Below are 19,936 nucleotides of genomic sequence, written 5' to 3' on the forward strand. Positions count from 1 at the left end.
AAGGAGCTGTATGGAGACCTTCCAATTCTTATTTCTGATTTTGTAACACACTCTATATGAAATTAGGTTAGTCAAGTAACAGGTCTGTCAATCTGCTTTTTTAAGGTAGAAAAATGGAAAGACTCATTTGATTCTCAGATAAAAAAATACACTAAAATTGAATCCAGATTTAAGGCCCTAAATGAATCAATCTGTGTGCTGCATCTCTGATCTTGTATTTTCTCTCTGCCCAAGACTTTATGCCAAACCACTTGTTCTCTTTTCCTATGTGATTTGTGGTGTGGGTTTTTTTTTTTGTTTCTTGTCCTTGTGTTTTCTCCTATGTAGCCTTTTTTTTTTTTATAAGAACTCCCTTCTTCCTCTGTATTATGTAGCTGCAGCTTTCTTAATTGCCCTACTTCTGTGTAGCATTCCTCCTTCACGACCCTGCCAAACTGAACTCTCATAGGTGTATACCACGCTTTGAATACAAGTCTTTTGGTCACTTAGCAATTGTATAAAGGCCACAAAAGTCTTTCTGTTGACGTCAATAGGCTGTAGAAGAGAACCTCTGCTGTATTTCCTATTCATTCTGTATTGTTTATGTGTCCAAAAATGCAAGTTTCTAAAGCAAAGAACATGTTTTCCTCGATGTATTGCTTGGCATCGAGTCTTCAAAAAATAATACATGCTACTAACAGGAAGAGGGATATTTTGGAGGCAGAGAAGATATACATTATTTAAAATAAAATAATAAATTCTCAGTTGTAGTTATCTCAAAAAGAACCATACGCTCACTCCCTGGAGCCTGAAAATATAACGAGGACACCAGTCAAACGAAAACTTGAATTTTATCCGTAGTTGGAAAAGGAATACACTGACAGAGGAAACTAATCTATCACAAGTCATTGAGTATATGGAGATACATGCGCATGTGTATATTGACAGAAAGTCCAGCAAAACTGTAAGTTGTTTCCAGAGAAACTGAAAGGCAGGGAGATGCAGAAGGGAGGTCTCGTAATGGTCTGTTTCAGCAAAGCTTAACTGTTTAGATTTACTGGTGGACAAAGAACATTTGAGATCTGTAATTGTTTTTTTCTGCAGGAAGGCAGCAGTTTTAGTAAACTTGGTATGAATCTGTTCATTATTACCAAGAGTAATTAAAGCTAGCTAAAACCTCCAAGTCTACTTGTCTGTGCACCTTCCCAGCACGTATATATTAATATCGTGTTTATCTAGAGCTATAGCAGGTAGACTATATTAGGAAATTACAAATTTTAACAATTGCCTAGTTAAGAATCTATACCTAAGACATATTTGTGATTCACTTCAGCACACCTCAATATATTAATACATTGACCATTATCCATAGCATTAAAAACAATTGCCGTACCAGTACCACACCAGTCATTGGCAATATTTTGGAGGTTTTGAGGTATATTAACTGTCAAAACTTTATATGCAGTTGTCTGACTAAGAGCTAGCACAGAAATAAAGGCTGGGGCTTGAAGGATGACACACAGCACACAACCAAAAAAGATTAGAGAGAAGAGAAAAAACATCTGAAGAAAAAGAGAGGGGAAAAAGTTACTATATTTGAAGAATTTCTGCTAATAAAAAATTGTGACTTGTTCAGTGCTGGTGTAGAAACACTGAAACTGCCATGTCTTACTAGTGAAAAAGTGCACTGAACAGTGCCTTGACATATACATGATGTCACCTAAGGAAAGTGGCCCAATATTGCAATCAGTTGCATGAACTTGCCTCAGGAATGGACACTATTGTCTCCTAAGCATTTTCAGTTCTCCATGACCTATCTCTTTTAAATAAACAGACTCCAAACCAGCAAAAGGCATATTTTCTGTTACTTAAAAAACTTTGTTGCTAAAATAGGCATTTTGCCTTCCCACTGTGACAGAAAAACAACAACAAAACCCCATCATTTAGATACGCCTTAATGGTCATTCTGCAAATTATCTTTTCTTGAACAGGCCAATTATAAACAAAGACCACCAACTTTATCCCCATCAAGGCAGAGAGAAAAATAAATTAAACCAGCTTTGCCATCGTTCCCTGATACGTGGAAAACAATGTCAAGGTCATGAGCAGGCTTGCATGGACTCCCTGCCTGGGCCTTAGCCCCGGGGCCTTCTAAGTCATTGTTCCCCGTTGTTCTTCTGTAGCTTCAAAATGAAACCCTGTATGAATCACAGATGATACTTATATTACATTTTTTCTCACGGCCAGTAAAGTCTTGAAGTAATATTATGACTTTTGAGCAATCAAGTTACCTTTCAAACAATGGCACAAATGGTATGCAGTTTAGATAGCTAAACATAGGACCAGGCAATTGATAGATGTAAATGTAGATATGGATGTACCATTGAGACTTTTCTTACAAGCTGATATATCTGACCATTATTAGCACTAAAGCACCAGAAGTTATAATTTGTAAAGAAATAGATTTCAAAAATCAGAAGAGAATTACCTTGTGTTTATTAAAGTAACCTTTGCTGACATCACCTATTGCAGAGAAATTGCAGAAAAAAAAAAAAAAAAAAGTCTTGTTCGAAAGTCCGATTGTTTGGGAATTTGTGAATGGTTGCATGTCCAATGTCCTCATTCTGCATTCATTTGACATATATATTTGTATATATACATACGTATATACTGAAATTATTCTTCCCTAAGTTCTAGGTCCTGCCCCTTCATCCCTGCCTACACCAGGCATGATGCGGGTTAGCAGCTTAAAGAGAGGTAGAACTTGGACCCTTAGTGAACAGTTAATTATGAGATGGGCTTGTTCTAGGCTTGCTTGTGTCAACTTGTGCACTCACAGCCAGGGAAGTCCTGGTTACCCAGCAGTAACACAGTAGTATATCTTGCATATGGACAGAAGCTGCTGGTTCCACATGGGGAACTGGGATAAGGGAAGTTATTCTGCCCAAGTTAAGCAATGACCAGCTCTGACCATGTGGCATTATACTGTGACCTTTATTTCTAACCCTGAAAAAATTCCAAACATCTGATCTAAACACTGTTTGGGTATCCATCTCCAAATAGCAGCACAACTGACTCTTGAGAACATCTCAGAGGTGTACCCAGTGTGGAGTGATGGACAGCCTACTGTCATGTTTAACATAAAACACCATAACTTTATTCTTGCCCTTGTTAAGAAGGCCTTCCCAAAGTAGAGATCTTTTTAAGTGGGAGGTGGATGATTGTTCTGCTGGCATGCGGATGATGACATGGCCAACCTGAATGCAGAGGGTCCCTTACCCATCCGTAGAAATAAAAGATCAGCCTTTATATAGAACAAAGTGCATGAACAGGGAGGGGATGGTTGAGATTCACATTTTTTTTTTGCCCCAATTTCACTTCCCAATTTTTCCTTACTTTTTTTCGCTCCCTGACTATATTTCATTGTTGGTTATCTTTTTTCTTCTTAGAGTAAATCAACACACTGGTAGCCTTCATGGTTGCTTTTTCTGAACATTTTTGATCCCAGAGCCTCTGTCCAAACTAATAAATTAAACATGGATTGCATTTGTTTCAAGAACAAAAGCCAGTTGCTGTGGAGTAGCCCATTTCTATGCCACTTACCTTCCAAACAGGGTGCCCACGTGTAAATCGATTCTTTGAGTGTGGTCCCCCTCCCATACTAACTCCCAGCACATGCATGTGAATTGTCCGCAAGATCACTAGTTGCCCCAGGCCAAAACTGTGCCAATGGCTGCTGTAAGAACATAACTGTAAAAGAAAAACAACCCACAGTCCACTGCTCAAAATGTTCCCCAGTGTGCTGCTTAGTTACCTATTATGGAAATGGTTTTTGCATCTTACAAAAGAGGAAATAGGTAAGAAGCATAAGATCTTATTTCTGCTTTCCCCTCCTCAAGATGCTAGTTAATGTTGAAAATAAAGTAACCATAACCCTTCCTGTCCAAACCATCTTCCCAACTCCTCTAACTCTAGGCACAAATTTTGTGACTGCTAAAGAAACCTTAGATTAAATCTTAAAATGGGGTTTATCTTCTCCTGCATACCATAAATGGCATTAAGGAATCATCAGTTCTCCTTAATGGTCAGTATTTACTTTCTCAGATATCTTGGATTTTCACAAGTTCATTAGTGAAAATATTTTACATATTTTCTACTACTGTAGTATCCTTGAACCATAAAGATGTTAATGGATGATGGTACTCAAGCAAAAGAAAGAAGCAGGGTTGTCACTGTCTTACAGACAGGAGAACTGAGGAAGGAGGCAGCTAATTAATTTGCCTGTATCTTACAAGCAGAATTGAAACATGAAAACAGTTTCTTAATTCCTAGGCTAATGATTTAACCAATTTGTCTTCTCATCTGTGTAATCTGTGTTTAAAAGGCATGAACAAATGTTTTCAGAGATTCACTCACTGATGCCAGCATGCATGTCACTGCTGTGCTCACAGGGCTCAAGAAGATTTGATTTTGAGACAAACAGCAAACAAAACAGAACAAGAAGAAATGGAGGTCAAGTCTGGAAAGTGGTATTTGAAATGCAATTCTTCATCCTTATTCACATCAAGTATTACAGGTCTTTGTGATTACATATGAATTCAAAGCTGTACATAATCTTGCAATCTTCCTTTATATACATGAGTAGTTAAACTGATATCAATGCAAAGCACACCATGCTGGTGTGTTGTTCTTTGTCATGCCCATGCTCCCATAGTGTCCCCATTGATCACACAAATAAAGTGAAACCCAGAATTGGGTCCATCTTATGCTGTAGCAATTATGTTTACTTTCATGTTTAATTTTTGCTGACCATTTATGCAAGGTAAAATTCTACCTGGCTACAATACTTAGCAAGAAAAGATTTTTTTCCTCTAGTATATCTTTCAAAGAATCATAGAAAATAAATCACAGACTGTCAGTGATGAATAACTGTAAAAAGTATACTTATATTTGTGTATATTTCCAAAGCACACTATCCTATCGTGATTTTGAGGGAAGGCAAACTGTCAAGTCCCTTTGTTCATTTTAAAAATATACAGTCCCATAATATGTACACTGTTCCAAAATACTGACAAAATAATTTATGTAAGATACTTCAAAAAATATAGCCTCAAAAGACTTCTTATAGAAAGTGATATGTTTAATAGAAATTATCAAAATTGGCTAATATCTCCCATTTACGTGATGCATAAGTTTTGAATACATTCATTCTTTTCCTGGAGAGGCATTGTTAACATATTTCTAAGAGGAAAGGAACTGACAGCTATGCCCATACTTTCATGGCAACGCGTTAATCTCTAATCTGTTTGAGGAATGTATCCTGAACTCCTGCTGTTCAGCGTTGTCCCTTAAAATAAACACACAAAACCTATAGGAAAACCTGAGTTACTCCGTGTGAGCTGCTGTGTTCTTCGCAGTGGGTGCTGCTAGGAAGGAAGTTTTAAGTTAGGTTGTTTCTGCCAGTAACTGCATGAACTTGACCTACTTAGGGCTTTTCTGTTCTGTATGTATAGAGCAGGGGTCCTGCCCTCTAGTGACCAAAATAACTTCTTCGCACTTTTTTGTTTCGTGTTACACAAAGGAACTAATTCTACTGTGAGCAAGCGATCTAGATTTCTTCTGGTTCTTCAGGCATCTGAAGAACCACTGCCTAATTCCCAGCTGCAAGACCAAACTCTGTCTTCATTCATACTGCACAATGCCTTTCTCCACAGAGAGATTCTGCAAGTAGGGATGATGCTGAATTGGAAATGAATGAAGATTGAAAGAGATATTATTAGATATAGTTGCTATTAATTAGATGTGTTCATAAGAAGGAATTACAAATATTGTGTAATTTGGATAGTGGGTTTTTGTGTTTTTTTTTTTTGATTCCAAGATGAGTTTGTAGGATGGCCAGTTTGTCCAGTACAGGTAAAGTACATTTCTGCTTGCAGCTGGTCCTACTAAACTAGGAAATCATTGGGGAATACATTTTGGCTTTGAAAGAGGCCTCTTGAAAACGCTTCATTTAGTAGTTCCTAAGAACAAGAAAGAAATCGTCTAAAATTTCTGCAGTGCCACTATGAAGAGACTTTGCCCGTTGCTATGTTAGTTGTAAACAACAGAAATGCAAAGGTTTGTACAAACTACGAAGTAAGCAGCTAGTGCAAACCACTTGGGGGGTCCATTTGTGTTTGAAGATTCAAGAAAACTATTCTTCTACTTAACCGTGACCCCACGCTGCCACTCCTACACCACCCTGATTCATAGCATAGATTTCTCGAACAGTTAACAGTGTCTGTATAGTGGCTGCCACTCTTCTTTAATGCAGAAAGATAAAACAACTATCCTTTTGACTCACCAGCTAAATTGTTTTTTATGTATTGCTATCTTGCAAGGGTCCTCAGCATAAAGTAAAAGAGAGTATTATCTGCTTTGTATTGAATTTGTGTCTGCTTTCTGTCAGACACTGCATTTGCAGGGAAAGTAGCTTACAAAATGCATCTAGTGACTGATGAAGATTATCTGCATTGGTAAGAAAATGGAAGAATAGCATAATGTATACTGGGTTTTAGCATTTCTTTTGCACAGAAGTATTTGATGCCTGCAAATACTTACGCAGTTAAAGAAATAACTGTTACAACATAGCCTAATGGTTTAACCACAAGTTGAATGCTAGCTCTACACCTTTCACTGTTAAATTTACCACAGACTCTGTCTGGCTTTCAGCAAGACTTTTCTTTATATCTTTGCTTCTTACTTTTCTCCATCTTCTAAATGGGTATGCTCCACTTACCTCCTTAATATCTTGAAGATGTAAGCAATAAATATTGATTTTCTGCATTCCATTGTGGAAAAGAGAATTCAGTTTTAATCATTGGGACCATTTTCCACAGACTCCGTGAAAAGTGATCTGAGAAAAGTTTGCATATTTAATTACAGATACAACTTCAAATTCTTTAATTTATGCTCTGATAAACATAATCATGTTGATTGATCCATGAAGAGTAACAGATCAAAGTCTGGTACAAAATGATAAGAAGTTTGCTTCTGATTTCTCCTTAGTAAAAATCAGAAATAAACAGATGCCAAGGGCTTTTAGAAGTCACGGTACTGGGATCAAAACAGTTTATGACAGCTTATGGGCAGTGGTGATGATAACATATATAAATAGCATTCCTTAATGGTTTTCTCCTAAAAATCATTTATAGGTAACCCACTATTAACCAGCAAAGTCAACGTTATAATAAATGTCCTAGATGTCAACGAGTTTCCTCCTGAAATTTCAGTTCCATATGAGACGTCTGTATGTGAAAATGCCAAACCAGGACAGGTATTTCAAATCTGTAATGCTTGCTATTTTGCTTTTTCTTTCCCTTTTGTTTATAGCAATATCAATTTCTGGGTTTGAAAATGACATCATGGTTAGAATTCTTTTACAAATAAAATGTCTGTGTTGGAAATACCTTTTAAAATTCTGTTTGTTGACCTTTATGGTCTATTTATTGTCTATTTTTATTATCCCTGATTATATGGGCCTGATCCACCCTTTACTATGCATTTCATAGCTATGACAGGAGAAAGAATCCCTTCCTTAAAGACACTTAAATAAAACTGCAGTGAATAAATAGTGTTGGATGGATTACACATATTTCTGTGTCCTATTCTGAGAAAAAGAACCCACAACTCCAAAGACAATGCTCCTGAAACACGGATTTTTATAAGTAGTTTCAAATATATACACAGCATGCAAAAACTATTTCAGATTCAGAATATCACCTTATACCATGAGTGATGCCTGCATTAACAGAGCTGGCCCCAGAAGCTGTTGGCATGTACTCCTGCACAAAATTTGTGCAATTAAACACAGTGCTGCAAAGCACCAAGGCCGATCATCGTACGTATTAACAGCTAATACTATTTCCAAGACAAGACTTGTAACTTCATCTGTTCGACTTTGAGAGTCACTACCAGCCACAGAAGGAACATATTCAGCCTGCTGTGTAATCAGTGACTTCTCTTTATATGTATGTAATAAGTAATCAGTTCACGTGATTTTTATTGTCTTACAACAGATTTGTCCATGACTTCATGTGATATTCGTATCTCATCTTTTCTTTTTTTTGTATATATATACATTTTAACTAACTACCATACAACCTAATTTAATTTCTGGTTTATCAGATAGCTTAAATAGTACCTTATCCAGGGACTCAACAATAGAAAGGGGAACCTTTTAAAGGGAAGGCTGAGCTAAGGACTGAGCTGTCAAAAATTACAAATATTTAAAACTTTGTTACATAAAAAAATGCCTTCTTTTTTAAAAGATGAGTGGCAATCCTACTATGAAACATTTTAACTGCACTGTGCTTACATGAAATCTAGTAGTTAGGACTCTTGAACTCAAAAGTTCCTTCACACCTACATGGTGCAGACCTCTCAATTTCAAGCTGTAAAATTAGGGCACAGCTTTGTGAAGTACTATACCATATACCTGTCGTAACAGTGATAGTAGTAGTAGTAGATAAAGGGAACTGTCTTTAAGTAATCACGCACCTGAAAACAATCACTAGTATTTTGATACAAAAAATCAGATATTAAATACTTCTTCTATGAATATAGGGTAAATCTTTCTGATTTCCTTCAGATATGTCAAAGTGAGACCTTCTGAGACATCATGAGTCCTCTGGAAGCTATAGTAGTCAGACTTCTTGCTTCCAATGTCCAATATAGTAGGGGAATGAGAGTAATCCCAGCAGGATTTCGCTTCCATTGTTTCACTTGATGTTCACTTTGCACTTCTACAAAACTGCTTCTTTTAGAAGAGTGAACTGACTTCAGAATTAATCTTAATCTGTTTTCAGGTGATACAGACTGTCACTGCAGCAGACAAAGATTTGTCACCAGCTGGACAAAGGTTTTCCTTCAGACTGTCAGCTGAGGCTTCCAACAAACCAAATTTCACAGTCCATGACTACGGAAGTAAGTTGCTTACCCGTATCTCTGTTTCAGAGCAGCAGGCTGGGATTATAATGACAAATATGATTACTTTGTATTACAGTCATGTCTACAGACTAACTTTTTTATTTGACATTTCTAATTGTTAAACTATCTAGGACATATATTAATATAAATTCAGGTCTTGCACCTTTTCTCATTTTTAGGAGACAGGGATTGTCAGAACACCAAAGGCTGAGATTTCCCTACAGGCCCGCAAAAACACTGCTACCTGTTTTATTTTCTTCCCTTTATCATTCAGTATCTCAGGAAGAACTCATATGCCAATGCAGGTATATCTTTAAACAAGGCACTATTGCTGCCTTGTTTAAATACTATTACTTTGCTGACTGTTCTCAAAGTACCCAGTTATTGTGCTTTCCGGAGGATGCATAGTCCTGCAGAGGAATCTGTTCTAAATATGGACAGTGCTGCTCCAGCATAATATCCCATAACACTCAATAACTTGTAGATTTATAGAATTAACATCTCTGATTTCCCCCCATTTTTTATCATAATTGATCATCTTTTTTTTTTTTTTCATTTTCACTTGAATCCTTTTGATAAATAGCAAAGAACAACCCAAGATGAAAAACTGGACCTTTTTCTCTGTTGTAAACATCTTCAAGCATGTAGTGTTGTGTACTGACACAGCTAAAACATCATAATAACATGTAGTAAATTTTCACCACTCGTTACTTTAATCAAATAAGGAAAAAAAATTAACAATGAGTTTATCAGCTATTAGGTGATCTTTAAAGAATTGTGATATGATAAGCTTTTCATAAAAAAGAGTTTATATTACTCGGGAGAGAAAGGACACCTAAAGCCATCCAATAAAGTTCAGTAACATTCCTTTGCCTATTTAACTGTGAAGGTTATAAGTATTACTATTAAGGAAAAGTATGTAATATTTTTAAAATTATTAACTGCATTTATTATTTTTAATTTAAATTTGAGATGATTCTGAGTATGATGTAAAGGTTCCTTTCCTGAGAATTAAGTAACCCAAGCCCTAAAAAGGACTAGAAGTGGATTATACACAAAATGAAAAAAATTGCAGATGCCACTTATTTAGGGTTTTTTTAAACCATGTGAGTATGTGACTCGCATTATTTTTGAAACCATACACTTTTGTCAATGTAAGGTGATGCAAAATTAAAGCCAACAAAACAAGCACAACTATTAATCCTGAAGAACTTAATCATTAAGAAAGTTCAGGAAGAAATAAATTTGAAACAGCAGAAAAATAAACTGTGCTTATTTTATCTTTATATATAGCTTCTCTGTGAAGATGACAAGACAAAAATGTTTTATTCCCAAACTTATTAGTTACTTTTATCTTAGTGTGTCATAGATAGCTAAAAGCATTTTACAGATGAGCAAAGAATTTCACTTAATGATTTGTAAATACAGTATATAATGAAACCGTAATACATGACATGAATAATAGTAACTTATGAAACCAAAAATATGTAGATCAGCATTTTATCAGAGACCATTTGAACAGTTTTTTTGAGACAGAAAGCTCAATGAATATGAAGGACAACCTTACAGTGGATTCAAGTTCCCTTACTTCTGTTCTTGGAAGAATAGGTCGTTACTCTTCTCCAGAAGTGTTTACTGTAAACAGTTTGTTTTTAACAGCTACTGGTATTTGAAAATGTTGCAGCATTTCAGTATCTAACTATAATTATGCCAAGCAAGATTTAAATGCTTTACATCTGTGTCCCACTGAACTTAAAATTTCGGATAATGCTTAAGTCTGCTTCCCCTTAATGCTGCACTGTAGTTTCTTTATTTTCTGTTCTCTACTTAGCTGTTGGTAGTATTTCCTTGGAAAACTCAGCATGATGACCTTTGCTAATGATTATAATTAAAAAGAAAAAAAACATGTTCTCTGTATCTTAACAGAAGAAGAAAAATATACCTCTTTAGAGCTTCCTCGTATTTTACATTAATTACTCTCATCTTTTCACTTTTCAACGCATCTGAGGGACCATATGGGTAGTATCTTCATAATTATGTAGTCTTATAACATGAATATTGGGTGTTTCTAAATACCCTTGCTCTTTTGGTCAAGATTTCTTTAAATTAAGATCTTTATTTTCTTTCTTTCTGCCCTTTTAGTAAAATATCCTTTAATTTCACCAATATTTAATTTTTTTCAAACAATTACAAACTATTGTTTTAAATATAAGTCTTCCAGGTAATTTTAACATATTTAGTTTCTAAAAAGAAACTTTAAAAGGCTGTACAGTAATTAAACTCAATGACCTTTCTCATTTTTATGAAGTGTGCTTAGCATACAAGTTTGATGAGGATATTGCTTAAATATTATTAGATAATTAAATTTCCCCATTGAACCAGTAATGTTGACACCAAGATGAGTTTGGATCTCAGTAGTCTGCTAACAAACTTTCTCTACTGTATCAACAAATGCAATATTCCCATAAAAAATGGAGTTAGAAACCACCAAGACACACAATTTTTCATGCATAAATGTTTGTGTGTGTATGTACATAATTACACACTTCTAAAAGCATTTCTTAACACTTACTAAAAAAGAAGAAAGTAGTATACTATTTGTTGAAATGTAAGAAAGACAGAAAAAAGCTTTTGTAGAATATTTTCCAACCATAAAAGACTTTTTAATTCTTGATGATTTTATAGAGGTATTAGAAAAATCTGTGTAAACAGAAACTCTGTAAAATATTTTCAATATCTTCTGCCTTTTGTTTGCCAAAAAGATGGAAGGTCTGCTCTATGCACAATTTAGAGGTATAGTAACACGACCTCATTTTCACCGCAGAAGCCTTTTAAAAACATAAATGCCATTATCTTTTGAGTTAGCAATTATGTTAGTACCAAGCAGGTACTTTGTTAAAGAAATTTTGATTTTTAAAGGTCATTTAACATTTTAAACACATCAAGAAGCCCAATAACCAGCACTATTATATTCAGCTAAAAATTATGGGTGGTGGGATATGACAGCAGGTGTAATATGTTTGTAGTGCACCCATGAGAATAAACTTCTCCGGGTTCCGTACTTCCTCTGAATATAACTTAATGAGAACAGAAGTAAGACAGAAGTTCAAGGTTGCCATTTGGACTCTCTATAAATATAAATACAGGGAAATGTTATGTTTCTAAACTATGCCTTAAGCAGCGCTGAGACCCATCCACCAGCTGTGCATAGAAGCGAGAGGCCCTGGCAAAGCTGGAGTGCTTCCAGCTGAACCGCCCACCTTCCTCTTTCCACTTTCCTGGCCTCACACTGCTCCCTAGAGGGCTGTTTCCCTGCTGAGCACACGCAGTTACTCGTGCAAAAGAGAGAATTTTCCCTCTCTCCCGACTGTCACACGTGTCCTGAAAATGAATTTATTGCCAACAGACTGAAGAACCAGAAGCTGTCTCCGCTTCAGACCGCAGCTCCAGGCTGCTCCGTGTAGAGTTCAAACACGTGTTTGTGTCCATATTTTCAAAAGGACCTTGAACAATTGAAAGGGGTCATAGAGAAATTGTTCAAAGTCGAAGACTTAAGAGCTCTATCTGTTTGATTCTTCTCAAAGGAGAATGGAAAATCATTTGGTTGCATCATAACATTTATTAAAGTGATCTTCAACATTGCAATTAAAAGAAAAAAGAGAATAGAAATAATTCTACTAATAGAAATAGAAATAAGAATAGAATTAAGATTACAGTGGATGACTTCAGATTAGATCTATAACTCTTTATACAGTGCAGATGATTAATCACAGAAAGAGTAAGCTTACTATGGAATTTGGTTTGATTCAAACAATTTTGAGACATTTTTCTTTTTCAAAAATAAATGTCACTGAACTTGATGTGTCTATGTGCTGTGTCTGAGTTTGATAAAAAGGGACTTCTGAAGTAAACATTTTGTTGGTCAAGTGCTTTCTCAACGGTGTCTGATCATAACATATCTGATTTTGGATGTTTAGGGTTCCTTCTTATTGTCTTTAATCAGAACTGCACACAAGTATTTGAGTGTTGAATTCAGAGCCCTTAATCCTTCTACTTAGTGACAAAACTCCAAGAAGGGATGAAAGTCATAACACGGACACCAAGTGACCTCTTCGAAAGATATAGTAAAGCACACGGGTGAGATGGCAAAAGGTGACTGCTGCAGGCTACCTTCATTCAGATTTGTCAGCTAATTAATTCCCTGCTAATTTAATTTTGGGTTTGCTTTCAATGTAATTCTTTCAATCTGCACATCATTTCCTTGCTACCCTGTTCGATTCAAGAAAAGCAGTGATAACTGACTGACTACTGGGAAGAAATGGTGAAAAGTAACTTCTAGGAGTTCTGAACACATTAATGACTAATTGATGGAAAATGTACTGATTACAAAGTACTCAGTTCATTTCTGTACTTTTTTTTAATGGGGCAGGAAAGTTGAAAGGGGTTTGCATTTTGTTTAGGTGTATTACTTTCAGTGTTAAAGGGAAATGAATTAAATAATAGAGATTTGATTCTAAATCCATCTGCGATCAAGTCCTTTGGACCACAGGCTTGGAATATAATGAGATGAGGAGAAAAGAAAAACTGAAAAGCCTTCCTAATCTAATACCTTTAATGCTTTTTTTAATTATTATTCATGTCTTCTTTGAAATTTTATCTGTCAAGCTAACAACTTTACAAGAAATGGAATATTGTTTAATGCTCTGCAAAAAATAGCTGTACTGGTCAAAATACAATACCTTCTGTAAGGATAAACCAAGGGAATTACATAAAGGGTGTCATTCACTGAGTTTAAAAAATGGAATAGCTGCTTATTACTAAGGGTGATACAAACTACAATGGTGAATTGAAGTACACAACAAAAATTCTGTAATTACTGTGTCATGTTTTACAGACAACACAGCTGGGATTGAAACCAGGAGAAATGGTTACAGCAGAAGGCAGCAAGAGCTGTACTTTCTTCCAGTAGTAATAGAAGATAGCAGTTACCCTGTCCAGAGCAGCACAAACACAATGACTATCCGTGTTTGCAGATGTGATGCTGATGGTACCATCCTGTCCTGCAATGTGGAAGCAATCTTCTTACCAGTAGGCCTCAGCACAGGAGCGCTGATTGCAATTTTGTTGTGTATTGTTATACTTCTAGGTTAGTTCTCATGAAACCATGTGAAGCCTGTTACTCTAATTATGCACCTGTGAATTAATTTGTGTTGTTATTAGCTTCATCTATATTTTAACAAAAGCCATTGAAATTGTGTGGCAGTTTATGAGAACTTTTATGCTTCTACGTTTCTAGAAAAGCATCCCAAAGCACTGACCCTGACCATGAATCTGCTAACACCTACATATTTCTTCTTGCATGAAGACAACCAGCTTTCACTGAAATCCAGACTATATTTCGTTCTCTGAAACAGTTTTGTTTAAATACTTTTCTTGAAGAATTAATATTTTTGGATTATTACCAAGGTAGACAAGTCCTACTGACGATAGCAGCAGTAAGGACTTAGTAAGGCCCTTTATTTAATTCTTCATGCCAACTTGAGCTAAAGGAGAAGAAAGAAATGAGAGAGGAGAAAACAATGTAGACTGTGACTGGCTAGATCCATGTAAAACTTTACGGAAACATTTCAATTTCAGGCAAGCATGGCATAAGGTGGCATTGCCATTTGATCTAGTTGTATTTAAATATTGCCTTATTTACAGCATGCCCAAAGCAGTCAATACTCACGAGCATCCTGCTTATAATAGAGCCTTAATGAACTGGTAACAAAATAAAAACAACTTTGTAGCTTCCACAGGCACAATGTGGGCTGCAGAAAGAAGACTAATTCTAACAGATGCTAGCCTATGGCTCTTCTTGCTACATGTGGGCTTCCTAGACCTCATGCTGCTCCTTATGTAGGCCTAATGCATAGGTTAAAATAGCTGTAGACACAGAATATAACACATGGATACCTCTTTACATTTGGATAATACAGTAATTTATCAGTTAAGTAAATTACTGCAGGCTCAGGATTACATAAATAGCAGTGGGTAAAAGTCAGATTTTCTGTCCTGTGTAAAAATTTTATGTTGTGAGAAAAATGCAGTTTCAAATCAAGACAAGTATGGCAAATGGTCATACTTCCCATGGAATAGGAATTAAGAACAAATACACCCATTCTGAAGAACTAAAAGAAAACAACACAAAAACAACCTTAAGTCAGTTTTTTGGAAGCAAGAAGAATGCTGTCTCCTTTACTCCTTGGGACTACTTTTTTACTTTTAGGAGTTTCCTGGGTAAAAGTAGCCAGGAGTGAGCCTCAGCATCAATTAAATTACTTTTTGAAAAAAGCTTTAATTTATTTTCACGTGAAGAGATAAGTCAATTAAAGCTCTGTCTTAAGGCAGGCGTCCCCGGATATCTAACTTCTCTGTTACAGTGCAAAGTGCCTAGAAGCCGTAAACACATAGCTCTAGCAAATCCTTTCAAGTTGCCACCTTTGTCTCCAGGAATACGGACAGTGTGAACTGCACAGCAGAGAGCTTGGTGCTCCTGGTACAGAGAAGGAAGAGGGAAGTGGGAATACCTGAACTCTGAATTTCCCCCAGATTTGCTTGGTGATCATGGAGGCCTCCAACAGAACTGTGTTTATGTTTCCCTAATGGTTTGTTGAAATAAATCCAATTTTCATTTAAAAATGCCAGCATATTCAATCAAAAATAATTATGTCAAAGAACTCCTTGCCAGATCTGCTCCTGACTGATGCTCTTGGCATATAGAAAACTAATGAAGATATTTTAATTCCTGCTTTGTGCAGAACACCAAACTGAATTACTGAGATTATGTTTGGAAAAGAGGTTTTGGTCCTTTAATAACTCCCTTTATTCCAATCAGCCTGGCAATATGACCGAGAAAAACTAATGTAAAAATAATGAGATCTCCAGTGCTGTGTGTAACCTAAGAGAATGGCATTTATCTTATATCCAGACTTTCTCCTTACTATTCCATTGATCAATTTAAAATTGCTTTTGAATTTTCATTTCTTGCTGTGGACCTGGCCTGACACAGAGTCATTAAAATTGTAGTTGAAGTCATTCTTGTCAAACTCATTTCTACACAAAAGACAGTCAACATATTACCAGAATCAGGAGTTATTTTAGGCCACACAAGCCTGACCATGAATTTATAATCATTGCAACTCCTGTATTCATTATTGTGTTACTTCAACAACAGAACTTAGAACACCATCGTTTCTACCAAATGCAGTTAGGGAATTAAAAATAACAAAAAGGCCAGTTTACTACAAGCAATTTAATAGTGTGTATGTCCAAAGACAAACTGGGGGGGGGGGGGGGGGGGGGAAGCACAAGCTGATTGCCATTGAGTTGCCATTTGGAATAAAACTTATTTTGTAACATTTTATATTATATAGAATCACAATATCACAGTTGGAAGACACCTCTGAAGTTCATGTAGTTCAACCTCCCTGCTTACAGCAGGGTCAGTTACAGCAAGTTGCTCAGGGATTAATCCAGTTGGGCTTTGAATATCTCCAAGGATGGGTACACCAAAACCTCTCAGGGAAACATGATCCAATGCTTGACCATTCTGAGAAAAAAGACACATTTTTCTTATGTTTTAATGGAATTTCCTGCATTTCACTTTGTGCCCAGTGTCTCTTGCCCTGTCATTGGTCACCACTAAGAAAAGTCTGGCTCCATCTTCTTTACTTCCATCCATCAGGTATGTCTACGCATTGATAAGATCCCCTCGAGACTTCTCTTCTCCAGGCTGAACAGTCACAGCTTTCTTAGCCTCTCCTCATATGGGAGATCTTCCAGTCCCTTAATCATGTTTGTGGCTTTTCACTGGACCCATTCCAGGAAGTCCATGTCTGTCTTATACTGAGGATCCAAGAACTGGACCCAGACCTCCAAAAGTGTCTGACCAGGGCCGAACAGAGGGGAATTATCACCTCCCTAGTCCTGCTGACAGTGTTCTCCTAATGCAGCCCCAAATGCTGTTGGCATTCTTTGCCACAAGGACACATTGCTGGCTCTTGTTGTCCACCAGGACCCTAGGTCCTTCTCTTTCAAGCTGCTTTCTGTCCAGTCAGCCAACAGCATCTACAGTATGCAATTTTTCCTCTCCACATGCGAGACTTGGCAATTCCTTTTGTTGAACTTCATGGGGTTCCTGTTGGCCCATTCCTCCAACCTGGTGAGGTCCATTTAAATGCTGGAACAATCCCTGTTTTGTTTCACCTGCAAACTTGCTGAAGGTGCACTCAATCCTATGATCCAGGTCATTTATGAAGCTGTTAAGCAAAACTGGTCCCAGTATCGACCCCTGGGGTACATCATTAGTAACTGGCCTCCATGTGGTCTTTGGGCTGTTGATCACAACCTGGTAGTTTGCCCAGCTTTGCAATCTGCCTCACTGTCTACTTGTCTAGTCCACGCTTTCTGAGTTTTTCTAAGAAGAAAGTTGTTATGGGAGAAAGCATAAAAGCTTTGCTAAAGTTCAGATAAAAATAATGTACTTTTCTCCCTTTCATCCACCAGTCACTTCATTGTAGAAGGCTATCAGGTGAGTTAAGCAGAATTTCACTTTTGTAAATCCATGCTGACTATTCCTGATCCCCTTCCTGTTTTTGATAGGTTTGAAAATGGTTTCCAGAATTATTTGCTCCATCACTTTCCTCAGGATCAAGGTGAGGCTGACTGGCCTGTAGTTCCCTAGCTCGTTCCCTTTGTCTTTCTTGAAGATAGGAGTGACACTTGCTCCAGTTCTCAGAAACTTCTCCCAGTCCCTATGACCTTTCAAATATTTATCACAGGTGGCCTCACAATGACATCAGTCATCTCCCTCACCACTCGCGTGCATCCCATCAGGTCCCATGTCCTTGGGTATGTCCAGTTTGTTTAAGTGTTCCCAAACCTGATCCTCTTCCACCAAGGATAAGTCTTTCTTTTTCCAGACTTTCCCTCTGATTTCAGGGACCTGGGATTCCTGAAGAACAGCCTTACCAATAAAGATGGAGGCAAAGAAGCCATTGAGTAGACTGGCCTTTTCTGTGTCCTTTGTCAACAGGTCCCCTGTCCCATTCAGGAGCGGGCCCACGTTTTCCCTACTTTTTCTTCTGCTGCTGTTGTACTTGTACAAGCCCTTCTTGTTGCCATTCATGTCCCTTGCAAGATTCAATGCCAGACGGGCACTCCTGCAGGTTCAGACAGTGACTATATATTCCTCCTGTCTCTCCTGTCTCTGTTTTCACCTCTTATATGCCTCTCTCTTAATCTCTGAATTTAGTCAGGAGCTCCTTACTCATCCATGCAGGCCTCCTGCTGCCTTTGCTTGATTTCAGGCTCATTGGGATGGACCACTGTTGACCTTGGAGGAGGTGATACTAGAAAATCAACTGGCTGTCCTGGACCTTTTTTTTTTCTCCAGAACCATATCACATGGGTTTTTTCAAAGCAGAACCCTGAAGAGGCCAAACTGTGCTGTATAAAAAGCTGAAGTAGGATTGTTTTTTCTCCATTTCAAAGATATTTTTTTTTTTCTCTTTAATACTGTGGGTTTTTTTTTTCTCTGCAATGTGGAAATTTGGGGATTTTTCTCTATTTTGGTATGGAAGACATTTTTTAAAAAAATCACATCTCTGTCACTCTGAAATAAAAAGCTGAAGTCCTGCTCAATTCTATTTGTTCACAAAGCAGGCCAGTAGCAAAATTATTTGTTACTTCCACAGCACAGCAAGCACTAAGGAGTTAGATTCATACATCAAACAGTAAATGACTTTTCATTGGCTAGAGCACGGCTATTTTTAAAAGAATAGTAGGAGCGTGTCTTCTAAGGAAAAAAGTCCCTTTGATTGCTTGCAGCTTTCAAAGGAAGATATAATGATGTATCATCAGAGTACCAAATTATTTCTGTGCATGTCTTAACTGCAGTTTTCTCTTGTTACAGTCATTGTGGTACTGTATGTAGCACTACGGAGGCAGAAGAAAAAGGACACCCTGATGACCTCTAAAGAAGACATCAGAGATAATGTTATCCATTATGATGATGAAGGAGGCGGAGAAGAGGACACCCAGGCTTTTGACATAGGTGCCCTGAGGAATCCCAAAGTGATTGAAGATAACAAAATACGCAGGGACATAAAACCAGACAGCTTGCGTTTTCCACGGCAGAGACCACCAGTGGAAGATAACACAGACATAAGAGATTTCATTAATCAAAGGCTGCAGGAAAATGATGTAGATCCAACCGCACCCCCTTATGACTCCTTGGCAACCTATGCTTATGAAGGAAATGGATCTGTTGCAGAGTCTCTCAGCTCTATAGACTCCCTTACTACAGAGGCAGACCAGGATTATGACTATCTGAGTGACTGGGGACCTCGCTTTAAGATCTTGGCAGACATGTTTGGAGAAGAAGAAAGTTATAACCCTGACAAAGTCACTTAAGTACAACTGCAACAATGAAATAAAAAGAAAAGTAAACCAACAACAGATTTAAAAGATAAACCTAAGCTTTATAATAGGACGGGATTCCTTTGGTTATAAAAGACAGCAACTGTTTCCAGCAAGTTACTGCATTTATCGTACTGTCAGATTTGGTTTGATCTACGAAGGAAAGATAAATCCTGTAATATACACAGTTTTTTTGTTGTTGTTATTTTGTTACTCTGGAATTACACTGAGACAAGCTCAGGCCTACAAGGTACAGTTTACTGACCTGACTTAGAAAGAAGATAGCTTTCTGGCATCACGGTGGAAGAGTGGTAGCTTTTTCGTAATTCCACTAAAGTGCCTATTGAAACTTTTATCATTTAAGTGGTAAAGTCTGCTGTGATGGTGTTGCAAGACTGAATGGTAAATAGGACAAGAACCTTAAGACAAGAAGCAATAGCAACGTGCTGACTTCTTTTAGAACAAAAATGGAGATAATTTCCTGGAGTACATCTAATGACTAAAAATAAGCGGGGGGTGGGGGTGGGGG

General features: G+C 37.1%; 1 protein-coding gene across 2 annotated transcripts in view; it reads left to right on the plus strand.

Moving 5' to 3' along the window:
- CDH12 (cadherin 12) overlaps nt 1–19,401 on the plus strand; it is a gene marked incomplete at both ends in the record, with an annotated part of 165,706 nt that extends 146,305 nt beyond the window's left edge. For both annotated transcript variants that reach the window (XM_082479622.1, XM_082479623.1), the window contains 4 exons: nt 7,173–7,294; nt 8,826–8,943; nt 13,841–14,092; nt 18,902–19,401. In XM_082479622.1, coding sequence (XP_082335748.1) covers nt 7,173–7,294; nt 8,826–8,943; nt 13,841–14,092; nt 18,902–19,401 — 992 coding nt within the window. The remainder of the gene's footprint in view (nt 1–7,172; nt 7,295–8,825; nt 8,944–13,840; nt 14,093–18,901) is intronic.
- Between the last annotated feature and the right edge of the window lie 535 nt (nt 19,402–19,936).

The sequence above is a fragment of the Vanellus vanellus genome (genome assembly GCF_965231255.1).
Source record: "Vanellus vanellus genome assembly, chromosome: 2".
Taxonomy (NCBI): Eukaryota; Metazoa; Chordata; class Aves; order Charadriiformes; family Charadriidae; genus Vanellus; species Vanellus vanellus.